This window comes from Diachasmimorpha longicaudata, chromosome 6 (genome assembly GCF_034640455.1).
Source record: "Diachasmimorpha longicaudata isolate KC_UGA_2023 chromosome 6, iyDiaLong2, whole genome shotgun sequence".
NCBI lineage: Eukaryota > Metazoa > Arthropoda > Insecta > Hymenoptera > Braconidae > Diachasmimorpha > Diachasmimorpha longicaudata.
This window is the reverse complement of record NC_087230.1, coordinates 6,372,192-6,393,745: the sequence shown is the minus strand read 5'-3', so window position 1 is coordinate 6,393,745 and position 21,554 is coordinate 6,372,192. Positions and strand designations below refer to the sequence as shown.

The 21,554-nt window shown below is 43.0% G+C and overlaps 3 protein-coding genes across 4 annotated transcripts; 1 reads left to right on the top strand and 2 right to left on the bottom strand.

The window, feature by feature from the left end:
• The first annotated feature begins 151 nt into the window (after positions 1-151).
• Positions 152-3,645, top strand: LOC135163796 (sorting nexin-25-like). Its single transcript, XM_064123601.1, has 3 exons — positions 152-687; positions 831-3,359; positions 3,506-3,645. The coding sequence occupies exons 1-3, from the start codon at positions 427-429 to the stop codon at positions 3,557-3,559; spliced, it is 2,844 nt and encodes a 947-aa protein (XP_063979671.1). The 5' UTR covers positions 152-426; the 3' UTR covers positions 3,560-3,645.
• LOC135163795 (low-density lipoprotein receptor-related protein 4) lies at positions 3,506-18,718 on the bottom strand. Of its 2 annotated transcripts, none has more exons than XM_064123599.1 (13): positions 17,681-18,718; positions 16,243-16,440; positions 15,533-15,826; positions 15,228-15,463; positions 14,830-15,013; positions 14,584-14,713; positions 13,123-13,232; positions 12,724-12,883; positions 12,114-12,264; positions 8,918-12,037; positions 7,779-8,838; positions 7,257-7,663; positions 3,506-6,363 (listed from the first exon to the last, which is right to left on the bottom strand). In XM_064123599.1, the coding sequence occupies exons 1-13, from the start codon at positions 17,718-17,720 to the stop codon at positions 6,211-6,213; spliced, it is 6,243 nt and encodes a 2,080-aa protein (XP_063979669.1). In that variant the 5' UTR covers positions 17,721-18,718; the 3' UTR covers positions 3,506-6,210. The 2 variants fall into 2 exon arrangements, with proteins under 2 accessions (XP_063979669.1, XP_063979670.1); XM_064123600.1 differs by having other exon boundaries at positions 6,221-6,847.
• Positions 18,719-18,920: 202 nt separating this feature from the next.
• LOC135163799 (UDP-glycosyltransferase UGT5-like) lies at positions 18,921-21,328 on the bottom strand. Its single transcript, XM_064123607.1, has 3 exons — positions 20,845-21,328; positions 19,873-20,605; positions 18,921-19,575 (listed from the first exon to the last, which is right to left on the bottom strand). The coding sequence occupies exons 1-3, from the start codon at positions 21,169-21,171 to the stop codon at positions 19,064-19,066; spliced, it is 1,572 nt and encodes a 523-aa protein (XP_063979677.1). The 5' UTR covers positions 21,172-21,328; the 3' UTR covers positions 18,921-19,063.
• Between the last annotated feature and the right edge of the window lie 226 nt (positions 21,329-21,554).

Here is a 21,554-nt window from a genome sequence, read left to right as displayed (position 1 = left end):
GAAAATAAACAAATGTGAGTGATAAATAACAATTATCAAAAGTTGGATGGTCTCCAGCACTTTGTTGCGGCCGGTTAATTACTGTTTGAGGAAAATTCATTCTCATATCCCGGTCTCCCCCTCCAGGTGGCGCCAAACGCCAGAGGAACCTGGGATCAGTGTGGGGAGGGTTCACTGACAGCTGTCAAATAACAACACGCTTTGCATTCTGCTTATCTCCACAATCAGCATGATGTCAGTGCTGATAACAGTTGAGTTAACATTTCCAAACTGCTGGACAAGCTTCAACAATCAGACAGCCTCAGTGACAACAATGTCACACCAGTAAACACCCAGAATATGCTGATGCTCAGGTTAAACGAGGCTCAGCACATGCCGCAGTAGTTAGACAAAGCAATAGTGATCACGCAGGTGAATAGAAATTTGATGATGGATTCATCCAGGAAGCCAGAGCATCTCAAGGTGCTGCTAGTCACTGTTCTAATAGCGTTAATCTCCATATCATTATTCTCCCTGTGGAAGAACATGTTGTGGCTGTACTTTTACATATTGTTATCGATATCCTGTTGTTGCATTGGTCCCCTGGTGCTTATTCTTGTTCACATTGCTCTGTCTCCGGAGCATCAAACTGGCGCTGGTACGTCCAAAACTATTGTTGAGATGGATACATTTAGGACAATGTTGATGGTGAGTTTTATTTATATTTTTGTGGGTGATAGGAAATATTTTTTTCGATTATATTATCACAGATGAAAATTGAATGAAAGAATTAATTAATCAATTAATATAAAGAACCATCGAAGACTCTGTTAATCCCACCAAATTTTCAGAAAGGATACGAGCCAAAGCTATCCTCGAGTCGTCGTCCAAACAAATACCCAGTAGTATTCTCAAGGCCAGTGGACGGTTCCCTGCAGAATCTCCTAGACCTAGCATTTCGTGATTTCGTCGGCTGTTGGCTCGACGAGCTGGCCTTCTGCCCGGACCAGACAGTCGATAGTATGAAGCAAGACGTCTGGGGGGCCATTCAAAGTCTCCACGAGCGTCTCTCTCGAGTGGACCACACAAAACTCATGGCCTCCAGTATCGTAAACAAAGTCACCTTCCACTTCGAGAAGATTAGAATAGCCCAGGCGGCCGCAACCGAGGGAGAAGATCCAGTCTTCATTCTCTCATCCCACCTGATGTCAAAGACGTCTGAACTCGAGTACCTGCGACGTGTGAGTGAGCTCCTCATAATGTTTTTCCTCCCGAGAAGTTACTCCCTATCGCCTGCCAAATACCTATTACGCGAGATTATCACAAGTAAAATAATGAAACCTGCAATAGATCTGATAACAGATCCGGACTACATAAATCAAAAAATATTGCTGTACATTGAGCAGCAGCAGCAGGCAGAGGCCATGCACAGGAAGACCTACGAATACGCCGAGTCCTTCGAGGATTTTATCAGAATGATCAAGGGTTCTAGGGACTTGGAAGTACTGAAACATATTCGCTATAACATTGTCACGGAGATTATGCAGGCAACGACGATACAGAATGTCAAGAGGTCCCAAGGGCTCGACCTGGAGAGTAACACATTCGGAAAAGCAGACGCTGTACAGGCGAAAAAACTCAAGCGCTACATAAGTCAGTTGACTTACGCCAAGAACACCTGTGAAGTTCACATGCAGAGTCTGGGATGGGATGGCTATCGAGTCCAGGAGGCCGAAGAGGTGGATGCAGCAGTGGGGACAGAAGGCAGAGTTCTCCCTCTGCAAATCATTCTGGACAACGTGACTGGTCGCAGACATTTATCAGCATTTCTCGAGCAAGTGGCCAGCCAGGGTCTGTTGGGGTACTGGGCAGCAGTTCAAGAGCTAAGGAGCGCCGAGAGGACCAACTGGCATCAGCTGGGGGCCGAAATCTTCTACACGTACATCAGATCCCCAACCGCAGAGATCAAAGTCGACAAGAATGTGAGGAAACGAATGGAGGCTTTTCTCTTGGGGGACAAAGGTCCTGATGTCTTCTACGAGGTGCAGGAGGATGTCGTGAAGACCCTCGAGGAGAAGTACTACCCCTCCTTCCTAGTCAGCGAGCAATACAAAAAAATGCAGGAGGCGTTGCTGAGTGAGAGGGCCGATGGTATGGCTGGGGATGATCGTATTCAGACGGCGGAGGGTACCATGCTCGAGACAACATCTCTCCTCGTTGGTGAACACTCGAATTATGCGCGCAGTAAGTTGGACCAGTTGCAGGAAAAGTTGAATAACAAGATGCAAGCCCTTCAAGCATTGAAATCATCCCTCAAGCCTGAAAGCCGAGTACTGAGTATCCTTGCTAAAGAGGTGGAGTGGCTGCAGGGTGAGAAACGCCAGCTGGAGGCACACTTGACACACACAGAGATGTGGGCAGAGCATTTGGGAAAGTGGAGGGCCGATGTCCAGAGTGCAGAGACCCCGGACAATGGTGATCCACCGCAATTTATCATTGTCGTGCACATGGCGCAGGAGGAGGGGAACGATGAGAGCATTTCCACCGGTTGGGTGGTTTTCAGAAAGCTGACGGAGTTCCAGGAGCTACACAGGAAGCTGCGACAGCTCTGCTCGAACGTCAGAACTCTCGAGCTGCCATCGCAGCCGCTCAAGTTTTTCGGAAAAACTGACAAGAATTCACTGGACAAAGCGAAAAATCAAACGCAGAAGTATTTAAATTTTGTTCTTGAAGACGAACGTCTCAATCAGAGTGAAGCGCTCTACGCTTTCCTGAGTCCCAGCTCGGAGCACCTCAAGCACACAGCGCCCTCGCCCAAAAAATCGCGGTTTTCATTGTCAACTCTGTTTAAGAGTAATTCCGGGGGCAGTGGGGACTCGCGCGATAAGGAGGATGAAGAGGAGTACTCTCTTCTGCTGGACGACAATGAAGCGGGAAGATCCAGTGCTGATGCCATATTGGGACCTGGAAAGGACGCCATTGCTGAGCCACTGTACGCTCTTCTGGGGGAGGTCTTCGATCTAAGGGGCGTATTCAGGTGGCTCAGAAGGTCACTCATCACTTTCGTGCAGATCACCTACGGCAGAACCATCAACAGACAAGTGAGGGAAACTGTTGCGTGGCTTTTCTCTGAACCAATGCTACATTATTACATTCAACTGTTCACCAAGTCCTGGTGGCCCAATGGACAGCTCGCCCCCAACCCCTCAGCGAGGACTGACGAGGAGAAGTTGAGGACGAGAGGGGAGGCTAGGAGACAGTTTCTCAGTAATTTACCAGAAGTCCTCGCTAGTCTTGTTGGGGCGGAGAGCTCCCAGAGGGGAGCCACGAAGGTCTTTGACACTCTTCAGAATGTTAATCTCAATAAGCAGTTATTTTATGTGAGTATTTCATTACGATTCCCTTGTTGATATGTCTTACGGACCATCCTACGACGTAGAATACCCTAGTAAAGGTTAATGGAAAAATTCAGCAATTTTTTTTATATTTTAAATTTCTATTGACCTATTAATTTCTATATTTCCAGGACATTTTCGAGGTGCTCATGTACGAAATCTTTCCTGAACTCCAACGTCAATGAGTTTTATCCCACTTCAAGGGGCCCTAAAATCTTACAGGGATTAAATGTACCAAGTTATGATGTGAATACGAGCTCTCTAATGCTCCAAATGTAACATTCCTCGTGCTAATGCCATGATTTATTTAGAAATATCTGGAAGCCAATTCTCACAGTATTACGATCCTCTATGGACCAAATAAAACGACATATTCCAATGGTTTAATGCTGAATGTACGTTACGAATACCAAAGACGGGTAATTAAAATTTTAACGAATGAGATTGTCATTCGAAGAGTCGATATCTCTCTCAACACGAGAGCACAGGAACTGCAAAAGCTCTACAAATTATCTAAATGATATATATTTTTATTCACTGATTCTGTGTCACAAATAAAAAACATTTTTTTTTATTCACCTTCGGCCAAATGGAAAAGTAACTCTGTGTTCTATTTCTGGTACTAAATAATGTTTATTTAGAGTCATGATTGTGCTATGATATGTTTATCATTCGTAATTATAAGTATGTACTAATTTTAATTGATTGTGAGGTAGATGTTCAATAAAAATCATGTAAATAATGAAATAATTATTCAATTTCAAGTGCACATGGGTATCGACGCAAATTAATTGACAATTAATCGTTATTACGATACAGAATACTTTATTTTCAACATCATGCGGAGGCAGCATGACGCACGAATATATTAAACAATGTTTTCTCCCTTATTTAATCTAAAATTACCTGCAACTCCTATACAAATATTACAATGCCTCGTTAAATTAGTTGAATTATTTTTTTCACGTTTATTTACACATTCACAATGCTGCTTTATGAGCCTTCGTGTTAATTTCCCCTTTCTTTGGCACCACAAACAGATGCGAATATTTTAATCGACATTAGTCAAGAACAATTTTTCATACATAGAAAAATTTTAATCACTCATTATTCCTCTATTTCATCACAATTCACAGTCATTCCCCGACAAAGTGTGTTTTTTATTGTTGTCATTGTTATCGAATCTCAAATTATTTACCGCAACCCAGAACTAGTTGAATACGTTGATAAAATTACTCGAGATTTGGCTCGCATGAGTTCACCTGAGCTTTGAACCCACTGGATCCTCCTCTCTACCATTTATATTTTATTATCTCGCAATATTACAAGATGGAAATAATAATTAGTCTGAATAACCATCGATTCGAATTAACAGTCACACAGGCCATGCATCCGCATGGAGAGATTTCTCACCATTCAAGGATTAATTAAATCTAGATGCTGTCATCTGAACTCCATTCAATTTAGAGAATAAATACGCTTTCGAATGAGACAAAAAATCAGCGGCGGACGGCACGCGATCGATATCTTTTTGTTCTTCATAGTAACAAGTTGAATCATCAAATGTCTCAATTTTTTTTTGTATTTTTGAATTTACTAATTTCCCCACTGCCTGCACTCATATCACATTTAATCCTTGAGCTCTCGACGTCTATCATATCCGCACTATTTAGGATCAATTGTTACTCGGAAACGTTTCAATAATTTTATGACAGTGATTAACACCTGACAGTGACGCTCGTGGATATCTGATATTATTTTCGCTCTCGATTAATCATTTAATCACCGGAAATTTCTAAATTCGATGAAAACTTGTTCTAAGGATTGCTGTAATTACACTAATATGACACAGAGTCCAGAGTCAATGATTTATCCATATTTTTTATCGCCATTTTTCATTTGCCTTTTCGGTATTAATTGGTTGAATATTTTATCGGAAGGTAAGAAGATCTCGAATCACTTGTCTTCAATTTTTCATCCCCATTTTTATTTTTTTTTTCATAAATTAAATTAATGAATCAGGGATTTGGCATTTCTCCACCTGAGAAACTTCTAATCGAACTTCTTTCGAATTGCTCCTTTTAGATTCGTTTTTTATTCCCATTTTGCCTCAAATTTCGTCATTGCGGACGTCTTGGAGTGCCCTAGGCCCGCTGGGACATCCAAACAATATTCAATTATTGAATAGCATTTCTCATAGAAAAAATATATGTATCCATAATTTTATAATCTCATTTAGAGTATCCCCATCACTTAGAAAAATACTTGGGGTTGGGACAATTACGCACTCTTCAACGATCAGTGAACTATAAATAATGGAGAAATTTATTGTAATTCCATATAATGATTTTTCCCTGTTACTTCGACATTAACATTCGGCATGATCTTGACCTTCCGAAAGCCTGTCCTTGTTGCTTAGTTGGAGTACAAATATAGTTCCCACATATTCAATCTCATTTTGTCTCTCGATACAAAAATAATTTCAACATAATTCAATGGTAAATGAATGGAAAGTTATGGAATCGATAAGCCCAGTCGACTTTTCACACAAATAGTCGAAGAAAATTTCTAAAAAATTGGGGACTCGAGGATGTTTAATGGATTTTGAATTAAGACATTGGCTGGAGCTGTGCGGAGAAAAAATACCAGGAAAATTACCGTGCCCGTATTTTACCCAGATATTTTCCAAGAAAAGTTTCAATACGAAAAATTATTATCTCAGTTTACTACGCAGCGCGGTAATTTTTTTCAGGATTTATATTAAAACTTTCTCGTTTTTTTCTCCGAATCTATCTTCGCCACAGTAAAAAAGGCTCGCGTCAACGATAGCCACCGGTCAGGCATTTAAATGCGTATCGTGTATGAGCGAGGGTGATGACTCCCTCGGTGTAACAGAGGGTGCACGACTGCTGCTTGGAGTAGCTGAGGGAGGTATCAGGGATACAACTTCAGGGCTCGGAGTTGGCCCATTGTCCTCGTACACTCTTTCCTATAATACAATGAATTATTGATTCCTTCATTCCCAATTTTTCCCATTAAATATCTACCGTTCTGGTCTTTTAAATTCTCTATTTTTTTCTAGTTCTCAATAGCTTCATTTTTTTAATCAACTCAGTCTTTGGTCGTATGCCCAATCAGGTTATTTCCTCAAGCTCTCTTGACGGAACGATCAGGTACATCTTACAAAAATTAGTCTGATTGACTCGTTCTTTCTGTTTTTTTGCCCTGTGGATGGGTTATTTCTCCTAGCTATAATTCTCGGGCTCCTATTACTTCTTCATTTATCTTTAGAATATTGTCGATATTCTTGAGTCGACATCAGACGATAGCTCCATGGCCAGGGATTCATCGGGATCGAGCCATGGAGCTGTACATATCTAAAACTACATTGTTTCAGTCTCATTCATTTGGATGAAGCGCAGAGGTAGATGTTGCAGTTTGATCGGGCATTCAACTTTGGCTGAGTTAGATTTCTAAGTCAATTTAGTTCATTCAGTGCAATCAAAAAATTTTCGGTTATTTGTGACGTTTGCCATCAATAATTCAATGTTTGTTTTTTCAGTAGGAAAAAAGGGAAAGAAAGAATGAGCGCAAGATTAGCGCATCTTACATTATCGATAAAACACTTGAGTCTAAAGAAAATCACTTTTTGGAATTTTTCTTGAGCTCAAGAATATGTGGCGACCGAGGGGGTAATCACTCGTATCGAAATCTCAGGAATTCGCATTCTAAATTTCTCACATCTGAAATTCCTCGACGTTCAAAAAAATGAAATTCATCAAATTAAAAAACCCCAAAATTTAACGAACCCTTTTTTTAAGTGATGACCCCCTCGCTGATGACAATTGTTACTTTAGAAATATTAAAATAATCTCAACGAACCTGTGAGCTGTCGTACTTTAGTCTCTTCCAGATGAATGATTTCTTCTCAGCTGGGGGATTGCTGGGTCCAACGTCAACTCCAGACGCATTGTAATTTGGATTTGAAAACGTCAACACATTTCTTCTGTTAGTGTACAAGTACTTCTCCTGTTTAGGCTTCCTCTGGCATACGAGGTAGATAATAGCGCAAATAATCACTAGGGTTATCCCTCCCACGATGATTATGGTGACCGTCATGGTGATGTATCCTCTGTCTTTATTAATCTTATAATTCTTGAATTTATCACTGCCATCCCTGTGAGGGGGCCGTGTGAACACTTCGACAGGTTTTTCATTCTCATCGTGTTCATCGTAATCGGGGTTGTTTTCGGTGCCAGGTTTTCTGATGGGAACCCTTTTCTTGGGAACTGAAAGAGAATTTGGTTTATTTCGATTGATTTTATAATTAAGTCAGTCACAACAGTGGACAAAAACAAATGATGGTGATAAAAATATCACAAGATTGCAAACAAATTAAAATACCTGTAGAGCAATCAGGATCTGGGATGTCTGGACACCCACAAGTATAATTATTCTTCACAAAGAAGCACAAATGCGAACATCCGCCATTATCAACAACACAGGGGGACCATCCCCGCTGCCTCTCCTCAGAGACCGCCTTAACATCACTGATTCCATGCAGCGAAGTCCTAATATTGATCCAGCTGTCTCCCGTGGCCTTGTCCGCCCTCTTCACCGACGTCTGATCCCATCCAGCCCAGTAAATGAACTCCCCATACTGGGACAATCCATAAGGTCTCTCCGCCCTCGGTACCAGCTGAATTCTGTAATTTCCATTCAAATCTGACATTTCGATTCTGTCCTTCACCGAATCCGCCCAGTAGAGTTTTCGCTTCTCGTAATCGATGCTCAATCCATTCGGATAATACAAGTCCTGTGCGATAATTGCTTTCTTGTTGGTGCCGTCGAGCAAAGCCCTCTGAATATTGGACTCCTTTCCCCATTCAGTCCAGAACATGTAACCAAGTTTCGGAAAAACTGCGATAGACCAGGGTGTGTCTAAATCCGTAAGCAGACATTTTCGACTGCTCCCGTCCATCTTCGCCACTTCAATCACCCTCTTCTTCATATTCGTCCAGTAGATGTTGTTCGCCAGCCAGTCAACGGCTATCTTGAACGGCGATGACTCCAAATGCTCTGAATTCTCCGGCTCCGAGACAATTGTCCTGGTGTCTGAGAAGTTGTGCATGTTGACGGTTCTGATAATCCTCAGGTTGATGTCGGAGTAGACAATCAGACTCTTCTTCCAGTGGAAGTCCGCGGAGTAAGCGTTGTGAATACCTGCAATTGACAGGCTCTCCTCCCACTTCTCAGCTGTGTCAAATGATATGCGAGCGAGGAATTTTGACGCCGCGAAGAGGAGGAAGTTCTTCGGACTCGAGTAACAAGTTTTCTTGTCATCTTTCAAGAGAATTCCTGTTGGACAAGCGCAACTGTAGTTGCGAGGATTGCGGAGGCAGAGGTGGGAGCAGCCGCCATTGTTATTTCCGCAGACGTCTTCCAGGGTGTTCACGTCGTCAATCTGAAAAGATAAAAATAATCAGCATTTGAAGAAGAGAAACGTTAGATATTTTCCCTTAAGTTTGAGTTTTTCGACTTACAGTGATGGCTTTCACGTCCATAATTCCCTCTAACTTGTTAACCACCACCTTCGCATCGCTACCTGATGTCTTATTGGCTCGATGAATACCCTCAGTCTGCCAATCACTCCAGAAAATGTACTCTCCCATCACAGAGAGGCCATACGGATGCTGTATATTTTTTATCAAATCCCTTCTGTTACTGCCATCGAGATCAGAAACTTCGATGACTTTCCGTTTAGCATCGTTCCAGTAGAGTTTGTCGTTCTGAGTGTCAATGGACAAACCATTGGGCCACACAAGATTATCAGCAACAACAGTGGACCGCTCTTGTCCATCCATATTCGCCCTTTCAATTCTCGCATTATGACCCCAATCAGTCCAAAACAACAAGCCCTTGGCGTAGTGCACCGCAATCGCTCGAGGATTATCCAATCCCGACCAGATGAGGACCTTTCGATTTCTCCCATCGAGTTCACAGACTTCAATACTGTTCAATCCAGCATCAGTCCAGTACAACTTCCGTCCAACTGAATCCACCACGAGACTGTCAACAGTATCGATACTGGTGTATACAATATTCTTCACATTTTTCCCATCGAAGCTAGACTTGGTAATCACGTCGTGTCCTGGATCCGTCCAGTAGATATCCCCGGTTCTGCGATTAACGTCAACACCACTGGCATTTTTAAGGTAGCTCACCGGGAGGAGTACGTCCACTGTATAATTGACATCAAATGAGATTACTCTAATGTCAACTCGATGAGCGAACACCAGGAATTTTTTGGGTACTTTTCTGCACTTTCTCTGGTTAGAACCGGCCTCGAGAACGAGCCCAGTGGGACAGGCGCACTTATACCTCCGGGGATCGGGAGTCAGGAGACACAGATGTGAGCAACCTCCATTATTATTTATACATGGATTAAGCACGATTTCCCGGTTACGATGGAAAGCACGTACATCCATGAGATTCCCCAGTTGAGCCCTTACAACAGTGGCATTCTCCCCCGTGTCCTTATTCGCCCTGTGGATGCTCTTGGTATCCCAGTCTGTCCAGTAAATCTTATTCTGATGAATCGTCAGACCAAACGGATGAGACAGATTCGAGCGCACGTGCACCCGGTTCCCCCTGCCCTCAAGGTCCACGTACTCTATGCTCTTCATCCCTCCATCAGTCCAGTACAGTCTCTTAGTGACAAAATCAATGGCCAGACTATTCGGCCATATGATGCTCTCACCAATAAACACCTTTCGCTTGCTGCCATCCATAGCGGCCCTCTCAATCTTCGGCTTGATCCCCCAATCGCACCAGTACATGTACCCCACAGTTGGATCGACAACGATGTCCCGAGGCTTGTCAAGGTCCTCGTAGACGAGGAGGGTTCTCATACTGCCATTCAGATAGGAGCACTCAATCCTGTTGGTTCCTGCGTCCGTCCAGTAAAGCTTCTTGGTGATCCAGTCCATAGCGAGGCCAGCAGGAGACTCCAAGTTACTGTTGATGATGACAGTCTGGTTGCTGCCATTCAGGTGAGCTCTGCTAATCGAATCCGTCTCGACGTCCGTCCAGTAGATCATCTCCTCGTCCGCGTCCCAAGTAAGTGCAACAGCTCCCTGGACATGATCTACTGGAATTACAGTATCGAACACCCTGGTCGATTGATCTATGGGTATCAGCCTCAGGTCTCGTTTCCTCGCGAAAATCAGAAGATTATCGATCGTCGAGGCGCAATTCTTGCCGTCATGCTTTATCTTAAGACCGACCGGACACACACAGCTGTACCCAGCGCTGTTCGGTAGACACATATGCGAGCATTTTCCATTGTTGTTTCCACAGTGATTAGGATAAGACGGCTGACGCTGCTTATGATAACTGTGAATGTCCATGGGAAAATACAGATTAGATCGAATAGTCTTGAAGTTCTTTCCATTGTCCTTATTCGCGGAAGAAATACTCTTAAAATGCCAGTCTGTCCAGTAGATCAAGTCCTCGAAAACGGTAATGCCAAAAGGATGATGAAGCCCTTTGCTCAGTACTTTCTTCCTATCAGTACCATCCAACTTTGCCGACATTATCGCAGGGGGTTTCGCATCGATCCAGTAGATTCTCTCCGTAGGATAATCGATCGTCAGACCGTTGGGCCAAGTGATCCCCTCGGTTATCAGAGCTTGTCTGCCAGTGCCATCCATATCAGCACGTTCGATCTTCGGTGTCGGTCCCCAATCCGTCCAAAATACGTATCCATAGTGAGGATGCACAGCTATTCCCCTCGGCTTTTCCAGATCCGTCGACACCAGGACATGACGGACTTTTGTTTCTAAAGTTATGACTTCTACTCGCCGCGTTCCCGAGTCCGTCCAAAACAGAAGATCATGGATCCAATCGATAGCGACACCACCGGGACTCTCCAACCCCCAACGAATGACGTCCTCTGGATTGGTGCCATTAATGTAGACCCTCTTGATCATGTCTAAAGACACATCAGACCAGTACAGAAGACCCTTATCATAGTGATAGTCAACGGCAATGGCATTATGGAGGCCTTTGAGGATCGGTGTGTAGGTGGCATCAATCGCAGACGCCAAACTGACTCGTCTGATGTCCACGCGATTCGTCAATATCAGACTGGGATTTCCACCAATAGCTTTGCATGTTCTGCCGTCTGATCGCAGGACGTAACCTGTTATGCAGCCGCAGACGAACGCCCCGTAGGTGTTGTTACACAACTGGCTGCAGACCGGTTCCTTACTAGACTCACACTCATTGACATCCAGACACGTGATGTTATCACTGCTAAGGGCGAAACCGGAATCGCAGGCGCAGGCCTTCTCATTCTTCGCTGTTAAGATGCACTGCTGTTTGCATTTGTCGGCGGAGGTGCAGTTCCTCTTCTTCGAGCAGTTCTCCTCGTCCTCCTTCAGCGGACAATCGGGAATTCCGTCGCACAGGCGTTTCTTGCTGATGCAGTGAGCCTGCACAAGCTGATACGGCATGTTAATTGTCGGGGTCTTGTTAATTGTCGTATCGTTGGGAGCTGAAGGTGATTTGCATAGGTACTGGGTTGCGTCACATGTCAGGGGACAACCGTCCTCGTCTTCTCCGTTGGAACAGTCTGCCACACCATCGCAAACCCACGAGCGCTGATGATGATGTACAGAAATCATTGACGATTGTTTGAAAAGGATGGAAAATGGAATTTTACACCTGAGTACTCACAGATATGCAATTTCCTGCGCAAGCGAACTCCTCGGGCGGTGAACATTCACGGGGGGTGGGATGTTCACAGTTCGTTTCATCCTCCCCCGCGTTGCAATCGTGCTGGCCATCGCAAACATGGAGTTTACTGATGCAATCGCCAGTGTTGCATCTGTTTGATGAAAAAATTGATGAGAAATTCAAGGAGACTCGAGGATGAGGAAGGAACAGGGGCGAATGGGATTTTACAGTGTAACCCGGGGTATCGTGACAGGATAATTTATTTAAATATGAGTCAGGCGGAAGGGTATTTAGTTTCTGGAGGGAGAGAGCCAGGGGGATGCGGGTGGAGTCAAAGGAAAATGCCAGATGCTGTGACTTTTTCACTGAATGGAGAGGAAATTGGCGAAAATGAAGGGAAGCTGATTGCAAGTGGCTGGATTCGGGGGGTGCAAATGGAGAAAGAAAACAAAGAGGGTGGGACGATACAACGAGCTGCCCTCGAACTACTCCCGGATTTTTCATTCATTTTTTTTTTTGTTTGTGCGTTGATGAATGAACGAGATATTGCGATTGGCTGGGGCTCACTCATCCCTTTGACAGGAGCCAGTGGATAAGGTATTTTACTCACTTGAATTCATCCGGATTGCACCCCGTAAAATTTGGACAATTTTCCTCGTCACTGGCATCCCCACAGTCATCACTACCGTCGCAACGGTATTCTCTTCTGATGCATTTGGCTGTTGCACATTCGAAGTAATTCTCGTCGCAGTCGACCTCGCGATTGCCGTCTGTAATATTCGCCATGTTGGGGTGATTTTTTTCATTTTTGTGGGCGAATGGATGAGTTCAAAATTAAATTTCTGCAGGAGTTCGCTGGAATTATTTACTTACGGGAGCGGGGGTAGGAAAAGGAAAGGGATGAAAAATACAGGGGGCTAATAAAACTGAACTTGAAAAACAGAGAACCCATTGTAAAAAATGGGATATCCGGTAGTTTTATTTGGTAAAATATTTAGAGTCTCCTTACGGCATTTAAATTCATCCGAACCATCCTCGCAGTCATTGTCCCCGTCGCACATGTATTTACGGGGGAGACAGGAGCCATCTGGGCATGTGAACTCATCCTCCCTGCATTTCCTGAGAATACCATAAGAATTATGAAATTGATGAGGAAATAGACACACGAGAATGCTTCTATCAGCGTACTTTGAGCAATTGAATTTTCAACATATTTCATCATATCGAATATCGATTCTCCGAGGAGCGGGTGCGGACCGATATGCCGGGAATCAATTTACCGTGGAGGGTAACAAAAATAGTCGCCAGAAGCGAAATTCTCTAATAATGAATTTTCCATTAATATAACGTCAGTGCCAGGCACATGAGTTCGATACGAATATAAAAAAATTTGATGAATAATCTTCAATAACCGGAACTGAAAATTCATTGACGATTGTAAAGGCACTTCGCGTCTGAAAAATTCATAATTGAATTCATAATTGAAAGGTCAATGAGCAATTCGAGATTAACCCACCGATGAATCATCACAAATTCATGAATTCAAATTTTATTTATGGACAAAAGTTCAATGGATTTCCAAATCCCCCCTACCCCTACCCTCTCCACCCTCATCCGGGGATTCTTCATTCAACACATTTCAAAACGACAATTTTCGATTGTTCGTGGCGTCTCATATTTATTTCAATTCGACTCAATAAATCTATTTTGGAATCGATCTGTTTGAATTTGTATGAGATGAAAAAGAGAAGCCCACACTCTCAAGTGGTCGATAGCACGCGCCACCAACGCACCGATGTGGTACCATTAGCTGTTGTCTTGGCAACCTCCACGCCCTGGATCAACATTGCCACCCACCTCCAATATCCTCTTCCTCCCCTCTCGCAACCCCCTCGTCGGGCGAGCGTCGACCAGATTTTGCTTGACTTCTACCCCACCCCCTCCCCCAACACAGCTACCGTACCCACGACAAACTCCAAATCGTTCACGTGTACGAGACGTCTATCAGCTCAAGACTTAATGCTAATCACGTCAAATTATTCCATCCCTTTCCCGATTTAGCCCAGTGAAGCTGGATATTGAGTTCATGCGGGGGTGAAGGTACAATCGACTGTCGATTGATAGAATTTTCTTCGAGAATGGAGAACACGAGAATGGCTGTGTGAACGATGTGAATGACTTCGCGCTATTCATTTCTTTGTCGTTTGACTCTTTAAAGGCTATTATGCCATTATGCAATCATATTCGTTCTGAAATATCCCATTTATCTATATAATAATATGTCCAATGTAGATAGGAATTTTTAAAATAACTGTTAAAGAAAACGAGTGACAGACCGGTAAATCTGACTGTTGTGTGTTCGACTCCCAGCCGGGCGCCTTAAAATTTGTTTAGAAAATTCAGAAATTTATAATTTTCAAAATGAAGCCGTCAAAATCGATATTTTCCAAAAATTCCTCATATCCCTTACTTTCGATCACTGCAATTTTCCTCGTCGGAGAAATCTTTGCAGTCGTTTTCACCGTCACATCGCCATGTCTGCTGCACACAGAGACCATTTCTGCATTCAAACTGATCCTGCGTGCAGTTCTTCTTGACTCCTGAAATGGATAAACATTTTTAATGAAAATTTTGACGAAAGAACAACGGAAAACACGGACTAAATTGCAAAAATAATCTTCTCAGTCTCTTCAGTAGAAAAAATGATCGAACATACCGCAATTGGATTCATCAGAGTAGTCGCCGCAATCGTCATCACCATCACAGAGCCATTGAATCGCAATGCAGAACCCAGTGTCCGGACAAAGTAGTCCGCGCTCCCCGAAACAGGTGCCATTGGACTTTCTCGCTTCGATAATCTCCTCGCAGTCTATCTCGTCCTCGCCGCTGTCGCAATCCGGCTGCAAGGGCAAATCAAACCGACATTCTCTTGGTTTCCTTAGAGAACGACTAGTGCCAATTGCACTGTGCAATCAATTGCTTCGAAGCATAAACGGAGACAAAAATTCTTTAAAAATTATTTGCCTGTTCGTAACCTGCCAGTGAAAACAGGTGCGTAATTTTTAAAGAATTTTGGTCTGCGTGTAATTTACAAAATGGTAACAGAACACTCACAGCTCCATCACAGCGCAGCTGTATGTCAATGCACTCACAAGTGTGGAAACAAATGAATTGATCGCTGGGACAGGTGTTTTTGCACGAAATGTACAGATTGTCGTTCTCATCATCAAAGTCGTGGACCAATTTTGGGAATGAGCCATCGGAATTCGCTTCCCCCATGGAACTGACACCGTGTCGTCGATCTAAACCATTGTTCACCCGAGACTTGTGGGGGACTTCGCGGTAGGAACCTGAGGAAAATTTTGTTTTCTCGTCAAAATCGATCAGGAGTCGTCTCCTGGCTGAAAGTGACAACATACCGCCAGCGTAAAAGGATCCGTAATAACCATCGCGTCCCCGGCTTCTGGTGATATCACCGCGAACCATACCAGGAGGCTGCCCATAAATTCCACCATTGGGACTTGGTATACGCATATTACCCACGGGTGCACCATTGCGGTAGCTAGGAAGCTCGAAATTCGCCTCGTAGTCCTCGTCGGTCAGCGGGAACGGTGGAAATCCTGGAGGAATTTGCGAGTGACCCTTTGACTGCCGAGTGTTTGAGTTACCGTATCCATAACCGTGTCCAAAATTCTCTGGGTGCTCTCGATGCCCTGTAACCGAGTCTCAATAACACATTTTGCAATGCTGGGAAAACCCAAGTGAAACCCAATGGTTTTTCAATAATTTTTATTAAACAGAAACAAATCCAGTATTCCTCCAAATCCTCTGGTATTTAAATAACATCAATTTTATATTTTTTTTAAATGAGACTCGTCGAGTCGTGATGTTGGACGCCCTGAGGTTTTCAAAATTGAACCCCGAGGTTCGGAAATTGACGTTCTTATCTCAACTTATCTTCATTCCCTTCGGCAATCGCGTCACGCAATATTGGACTACCCCAGACGGTTCTTATATTAAGAACCCCAGGGTGTTATTTTCAATTCTCAAAAGCTGGGGAATCAGTAGATTTTTTATTGGAAACAGGATTTTTTGGTCTATTGTAATTCAATGAATAAGCATCAATTACCAGGAGTGTGTGACTTTTCCTCCGGGCGAAGACTATTTTTGTCGTCACGAGAGTGTTTAGGATCTTCGTGGTCGGTCGACACGGTGGGATCAATCGGAGTGGGACTGCTTGTCTGGCGAAGACTTCCGCTGCCGTACATCTGGCGAGCTGCACCTCGGTTGATAGGAATATGGGTGGTTGATTCCCCGTGGAGGTAACCTGGGATGAGGACAACGGAATGGAATTTCAAAAATACGAAAATTGAAGGAATTTTGGGAGTTAGCTGTGTTAAAACAATCCCTGAAGGCTCCTTGAAAGTTGTACCTTTCCTTGACTGCATAATTTTTTTCTCTTCGTACGAATTATTTCCAATTGAATACTCGATACCCCCTGATATTGCCACTAACCGACAAATGAATGATCAATAGAAACTGTTTAAGAGTCCTCTCCACCCCTAAACTACCCCAGTTAATTCGTCATGCCGACGATTAAATCCTCCACAACTTCATAAATTGTTCTCCAAACTTCTCCCCTCGCTAGACACCATCCACCAGCAACAGTGAATGGCATAAACTTTCCTAAATAATGTTCATCCACCTTTCCCATCATTAATATTTCAGTGCATTCGATTAAACTGATATCCATTGACGTCTCCACCCAAAGCCAATAATTGAATATTGAATATTCACATCTAAAGGCAATTGTTGAATGGGTGGAAGCGCTACCACGAGTGAATAATCGATTTGCCCAGTGTCTCGGTAGCTCCAGCTTATGGATTGAACTAGAAAATAGATTTAGGTAAAATGTGATATATCGAGGGTTTTGATGGACCACACGGTCACCGGTCCATGAATGACTTGAGACAGTGCGGGGGCGCAAGGAGATTTTCATTCACCACACCAACGCCTGCGCTGTGGAGGCAATCGATATACTCGTGACAGCACACACCCTCTTTACCGAGAGGAGGATGATAAAGAATGATGATGATGTTGAGGCTTTCCCTCAAAAGGAAAAATAGGGTCCATAGAAATACTCGAGGCTCATTTGTTCGTTGTTTTTGCAATATTTTTCAGGGGCCTCGCAGCAGTGGGCGATCAAAACCCCTTTGGCTTCTTTGTTTTCTTTACTTGGGGGTAGATGTGATGGACGATATTTTTTAGGAGAATTACTGACCTTTTTAAGAACTCAAGACGTCAATGAAAAATGGGGCTTTCGACCGAGAAAATTTTTCTTAAAACATTGTCTCGCTTCTAGATTTTTTTTTGTAAATTGTTCTCGTGTGAAAAATATCTAATACAACTTCATTGAATACTTCATTAATCTCGTAATTTATTTTTTTCCCTCACTATATAAATTATGTATTTTTCCCTCTTAAGTGTCTCGTGATTATTTTCTAGAATATTTCGCTTTCTGTACTGGGGCTTAAAGTGTAATAATTATCAATACGATGAATATTTACCCAACGTTATGAAGTGAATGACGAGGAAAAATTCTTTCATGTTGAATTATTAGCTGAATCTTCAAGACAATTGCCAGCACAGTTCACACATCCCCAGGTCTGCACCCAGCCGACATTGCGGCTCAACTTGTCCTTCCTTTTCAGTACCTTCTCATTCAAATACACCGGGATTGGCTCCCATCTCTGCGAGATTAACTGAAGAACGCAATGTGAATGGAGCTAACGAGATTTGAATGACATGACTGATTCTAGCAGTTTAAATTCATCTGATTTCATGACTGCGCATTTGGTAGCAGCGCTAGGAGTAGAACGGGAATTCGGTCAACGGGTCCTGTGAATCGATGAACTCCCGGTACTCGAGTCAAGCTGCGATATGGATAGGGATGATGAAACACACTTTTATGAACACTTTATTTTTTCCGTAATCTCACGAGGACTCAATCGACACCACTTCACAGTTAAAAAATAAATGACTCCCCGAAAAACGTATGAAAGTTTAATAATTGTTAATTGTCACTGATCAGACAGGACAAACAAATCAGTAACTCCAAAGAACTGAACTAATTGGAGCGAATAATTTGTTGTTGATCGCAACTTCTCTGACTTTCGAACGAACAATATTAATTTGAAGGAGTCAAGACTTGTTAAAGAAATGATTAAACATTAATGAACAACAGAAATGTTGATAATACTGGGGGCTGTTCAAAATTATCGAAATAATTAATCGAACCGGACTATTTCACTGGGCGAAGGATAGACTGGTCCAGAAGGATGCTGTCACAATAATATCGAAAGATTGCAATCGGTTCAACACGAAATTTCGCGTGAGACTGAGGTTGGGTGACTCCCACGTATTCACCACCAGATTGAAGTCCTGGTGCGCAGGCGTATCGAGCCACAGCTCTGTATCAGGGAAAAAATCCAGTCGAGGTCACTTCCATCCTCATCTCAGGTTCTTTTTTATTCAACGGTAATGCAAGATATTTGTGAACATTAGGAGGAGGGGGTGGATATGGAAGTGTATGAATGTAGGATTATATAAGATAGTACGGGACTTCATATCGAGGGTGAAGGATTTCTGGAGTCTGTTGAATCAGTGGAGATCGAAATATACAATGAGAGAATTGGATACATTTGATACCTTCAAATTTTTCAGATAAAAAATAATCCGCAGCACAGAATTTTTCTCGAAAGTCAAAATTTTATTTTCTAGAAGGAAATTGGAAAAGTCAAGAACAACTTTTAATTCTTGATGAACTAACAAATTAATTTCTTGGGGCAGTGAAAACAAACTGAAGAGTCGTATAAATTTGATATTGTCTCTGTTGTCTACAATACTCCGATTTCAATACTTACTGATCACATTATTAACAATTGATTTATCTACGACTGCTTGATTTTCTGAAGACTTTGGTTTCGCCTACAACAGCAGCAACGAACGATTAATTTAACACCCTTATAAGTGATGAGCGTCAGGACGAGGAGAATAACAATACACAACGTGATAACATCGAGATTCTGCGCCTGATACCAGAGAAGACTGGACCTCACCAATCTCAAATGATGCGCCCCCCTATATCTAATGACGTATTCAATCCACCACATCGTGTGGTTGACAGGATCGTAGGGTCTGTCGTTGAGCAGATCCCTGAACTGAATTATTCCTTCCTTGTACTTGACGTTCGCCGCCACCTCGAGAATCGCCTCCTGCAGATCAGTCTTCGTGAAGCTGCGGATGTTGAGTTTGACAGCACCACCGATGTGCACCATTTTATTGACATTCTGCTCTTGATCGCCGAATATTGGGAGAGCAATTAGTGGTACACCAGCAGCAATAGCTTCCTCAGTGCTCTGGAGCCCTCCCTGATAGATGAAGGCCTTGATCCGAGGATGTGCTGCAAGATGAAGGATCAGAATCAGAGGACGAATACGGTGCCTTCCACACCTGGGTGACCACAATAATAATCCGTTCTCAGGACTAATTTTGATGAGAGACTTTTTATGACATATTTATGAGATTAAAATAATGAGAATGAAGTTCGAAATTTGGCAAAACCGCAGGTGCAACGTCCAACTGGTTAATTAATAATGAAACATCAATTAATACTGAAAGATGATTATGATGTCGACTGCTGTGCTGTGATTAATTAAAATCCATTTCCGGGAAATTGGAAATAAAATTATTACTTCACCTAGAATAGCTCTCTGAGGGAGCCATTTGGATATTAAAACGTTATCCGGTTTTCCCGGAAGTTGATCCTCCTCCCACTTCCAAATAACACGATAGGGAATAGTAGCGAATGCCTCAACGAAGATTCGTCTCATCTCATCTGGCATGTAGCTTCCAGGCAATGTCGATCCAAGACTAAAATAGACGAAGCCATTCTCGGATTTATCCAGGAAGTCCTTCACCTCCGTCGGCAGCACCTGATCTGTTTCCCTCGAGACGTGAATTCCCCCGATATTAACGATATTCGGCGCACCGATTGTTGGATACGGCATCACGTAATCCTGATCAGTGAAGATCATGCTGACGTTCCTCATCATGTCGTAGACGTGCGGATAATCCTGACCGAAGAATTTCTCCACGAGTCTCTGCTGTCGGTACAGCGAGTAGTGCCGAAAGGCGGCAATAACAACGTCTGCGACAAAGCCCTTCAGCCTGTCGAGGAAGGTCTTCTCGCCGATTTGACCGGTCATGTAAGGGGGCATATCGATTGAGGAGAGAGGGAGACCCTGGGAGAAGCCGAATATCGTTATGGGAATTGTCATGATACCAATTACGGGGGCATTGAACCGATGGCCGAGAGCATTCAACGAATCCCACGATATCCATTCAATCATGATGAGATCAAAGGTTTCTTTGGCACTCGGTGAAATCAGCGTCGCCATTTGCTCATTCGAGAGGGTTCGATTCATCAGTGTCTGAACAGACAAGGAAAAATAATGCCATTGTTTATCGTGCAAACGGAAGATAGTTTTTTCAAATCACGACCAAATAAATTAAAAATACAATGACAAAAAAATTTACGAAAAATATTTCAATAAAATAAAAGAAATGAGGGATCGAGTTCAAAAAATTTTCCACTTTTTTGTGGAAAAAACCACAAATTGTTAATTTTTTCGGTGATATTTCTTTTTTTGACCCATTTTTTAGTTCTTACTTCTGCAACTTCCGGCAAAGTCATGAGCAATCGCAGGAGATTGGCGTCGTCTGTCAACAATTGACGGAGTTTTCCGGAAGGCATCGTATTTTCCTTGAGCAGGTACTCCCGATAATTCTTCAAATTTTCAATCTCCCTCCCGGCCGAATACCCATCGAACACCACGAGTTCATGACCTCTCCTCGCCAACTCCACGGTTATCGTGTGGAGTACAGCACTGTGGCTCGCTGATACCAGGGGAAACACAGCGAGAATTCGTGCAGCGCTGCATTCATTTATCAATGCACTTAAACAGAACGGCAATACCCACCTCAAAACAGAATTCATTTTTACAATATCCGGTAAATATAATCACTGTTGGTTCCGGCCAGTTTCGATCCATCAAACCGACGTTGAATTCCTGACGGAGGAACGTCTCGCGTCAATCATCTGCTGTAGATGAACTGACCACTTTTTATTAAATATACGCGAGCTGAAGCGATTGTGTCTCCCCTCCACCGACGAATGATCTTGAGACTTGAACGGTGTGATGCATTAGCGTTTGCTATCATTTTCCGCATATTACGTCGACTTGGAATATCACTGAGAGCATCAGAGGCGATTGAGAATTAATAATACGTCTTTATCATTGTTTGCTTCATTGAAATGAAGAAGGTGAACATCCTATCGTATTTTATTTACTAATCAGATGGTAAAATCACGGTTCAGTA

What these genes read in the sequence shown, in the direction of transcription:
- LOC135163795 (XM_064123599.1), bottom strand. Translation starts at nt 17,720, where the DNA reads ATGAAAGAATTTTTCCTCGTCATTCACTTCATAACGTTGG. An exon ending in CTCTGATGAATCCAATTGCG is followed by an intron (nt 14,714 to 14,829) that starts GTATGTTCGATC and finishes TATCCATTTCAG; the next exon opens with GAGTCAAGAAGAACTGCACG. An exon ending in TGCAATCCGGATGAATTCAA is followed by an intron (nt 12,265 to 12,723) that starts GTGAGTAAAATA and finishes TTCATCAAACAG; the next exon opens with ATGCAACACTGGCGATTGCA.
- LOC135163796 (XM_064123601.1), top strand. Translation starts at nt 427, where the DNA reads ATGATGGATTCATCCAGGAAGCCAGAGCATCTCAAGGTGCTGCTAGTC. An exon ending in CATTTAGGACAATGTTGATG is followed by an intron (nt 688 to 830) that starts GTGAGTTTTATT and finishes CCAAATTTTCAG; the next exon opens with AAAGGATACGAGCCAAAGCT. An exon ending in TCAATAAGCAGTTATTTTAT is followed by an intron (nt 3,360 to 3,505) that starts GTGAGTATTTCA and finishes CTATATTTCCAG; the next exon opens with GACATTTTCGAGGTGCTCAT.
- LOC135163799 (XM_064123607.1), bottom strand. Translation starts at nt 21,171, where the DNA reads ATGAATTCTGTTTTGAGGTGGGTATTGCCGTTCTGTTTAAGTGCATTG. An exon ending in CTTTGCCGGAAGTTGCAGAA is followed by an intron (nt 20,606 to 20,844) that starts GTAAGAACTAAA and finishes TTGTCTGTTCAG; the next exon opens with ACACTGATGAATCGAACCCT. An exon ending in CCCTCAGAGAGCTATTCTAG is followed by an intron (nt 19,576 to 19,872) that starts GTGAAGTAATAA and finishes TTCATCTTGCAG; the next exon opens with CACATCCTCGGATCAAGGCC.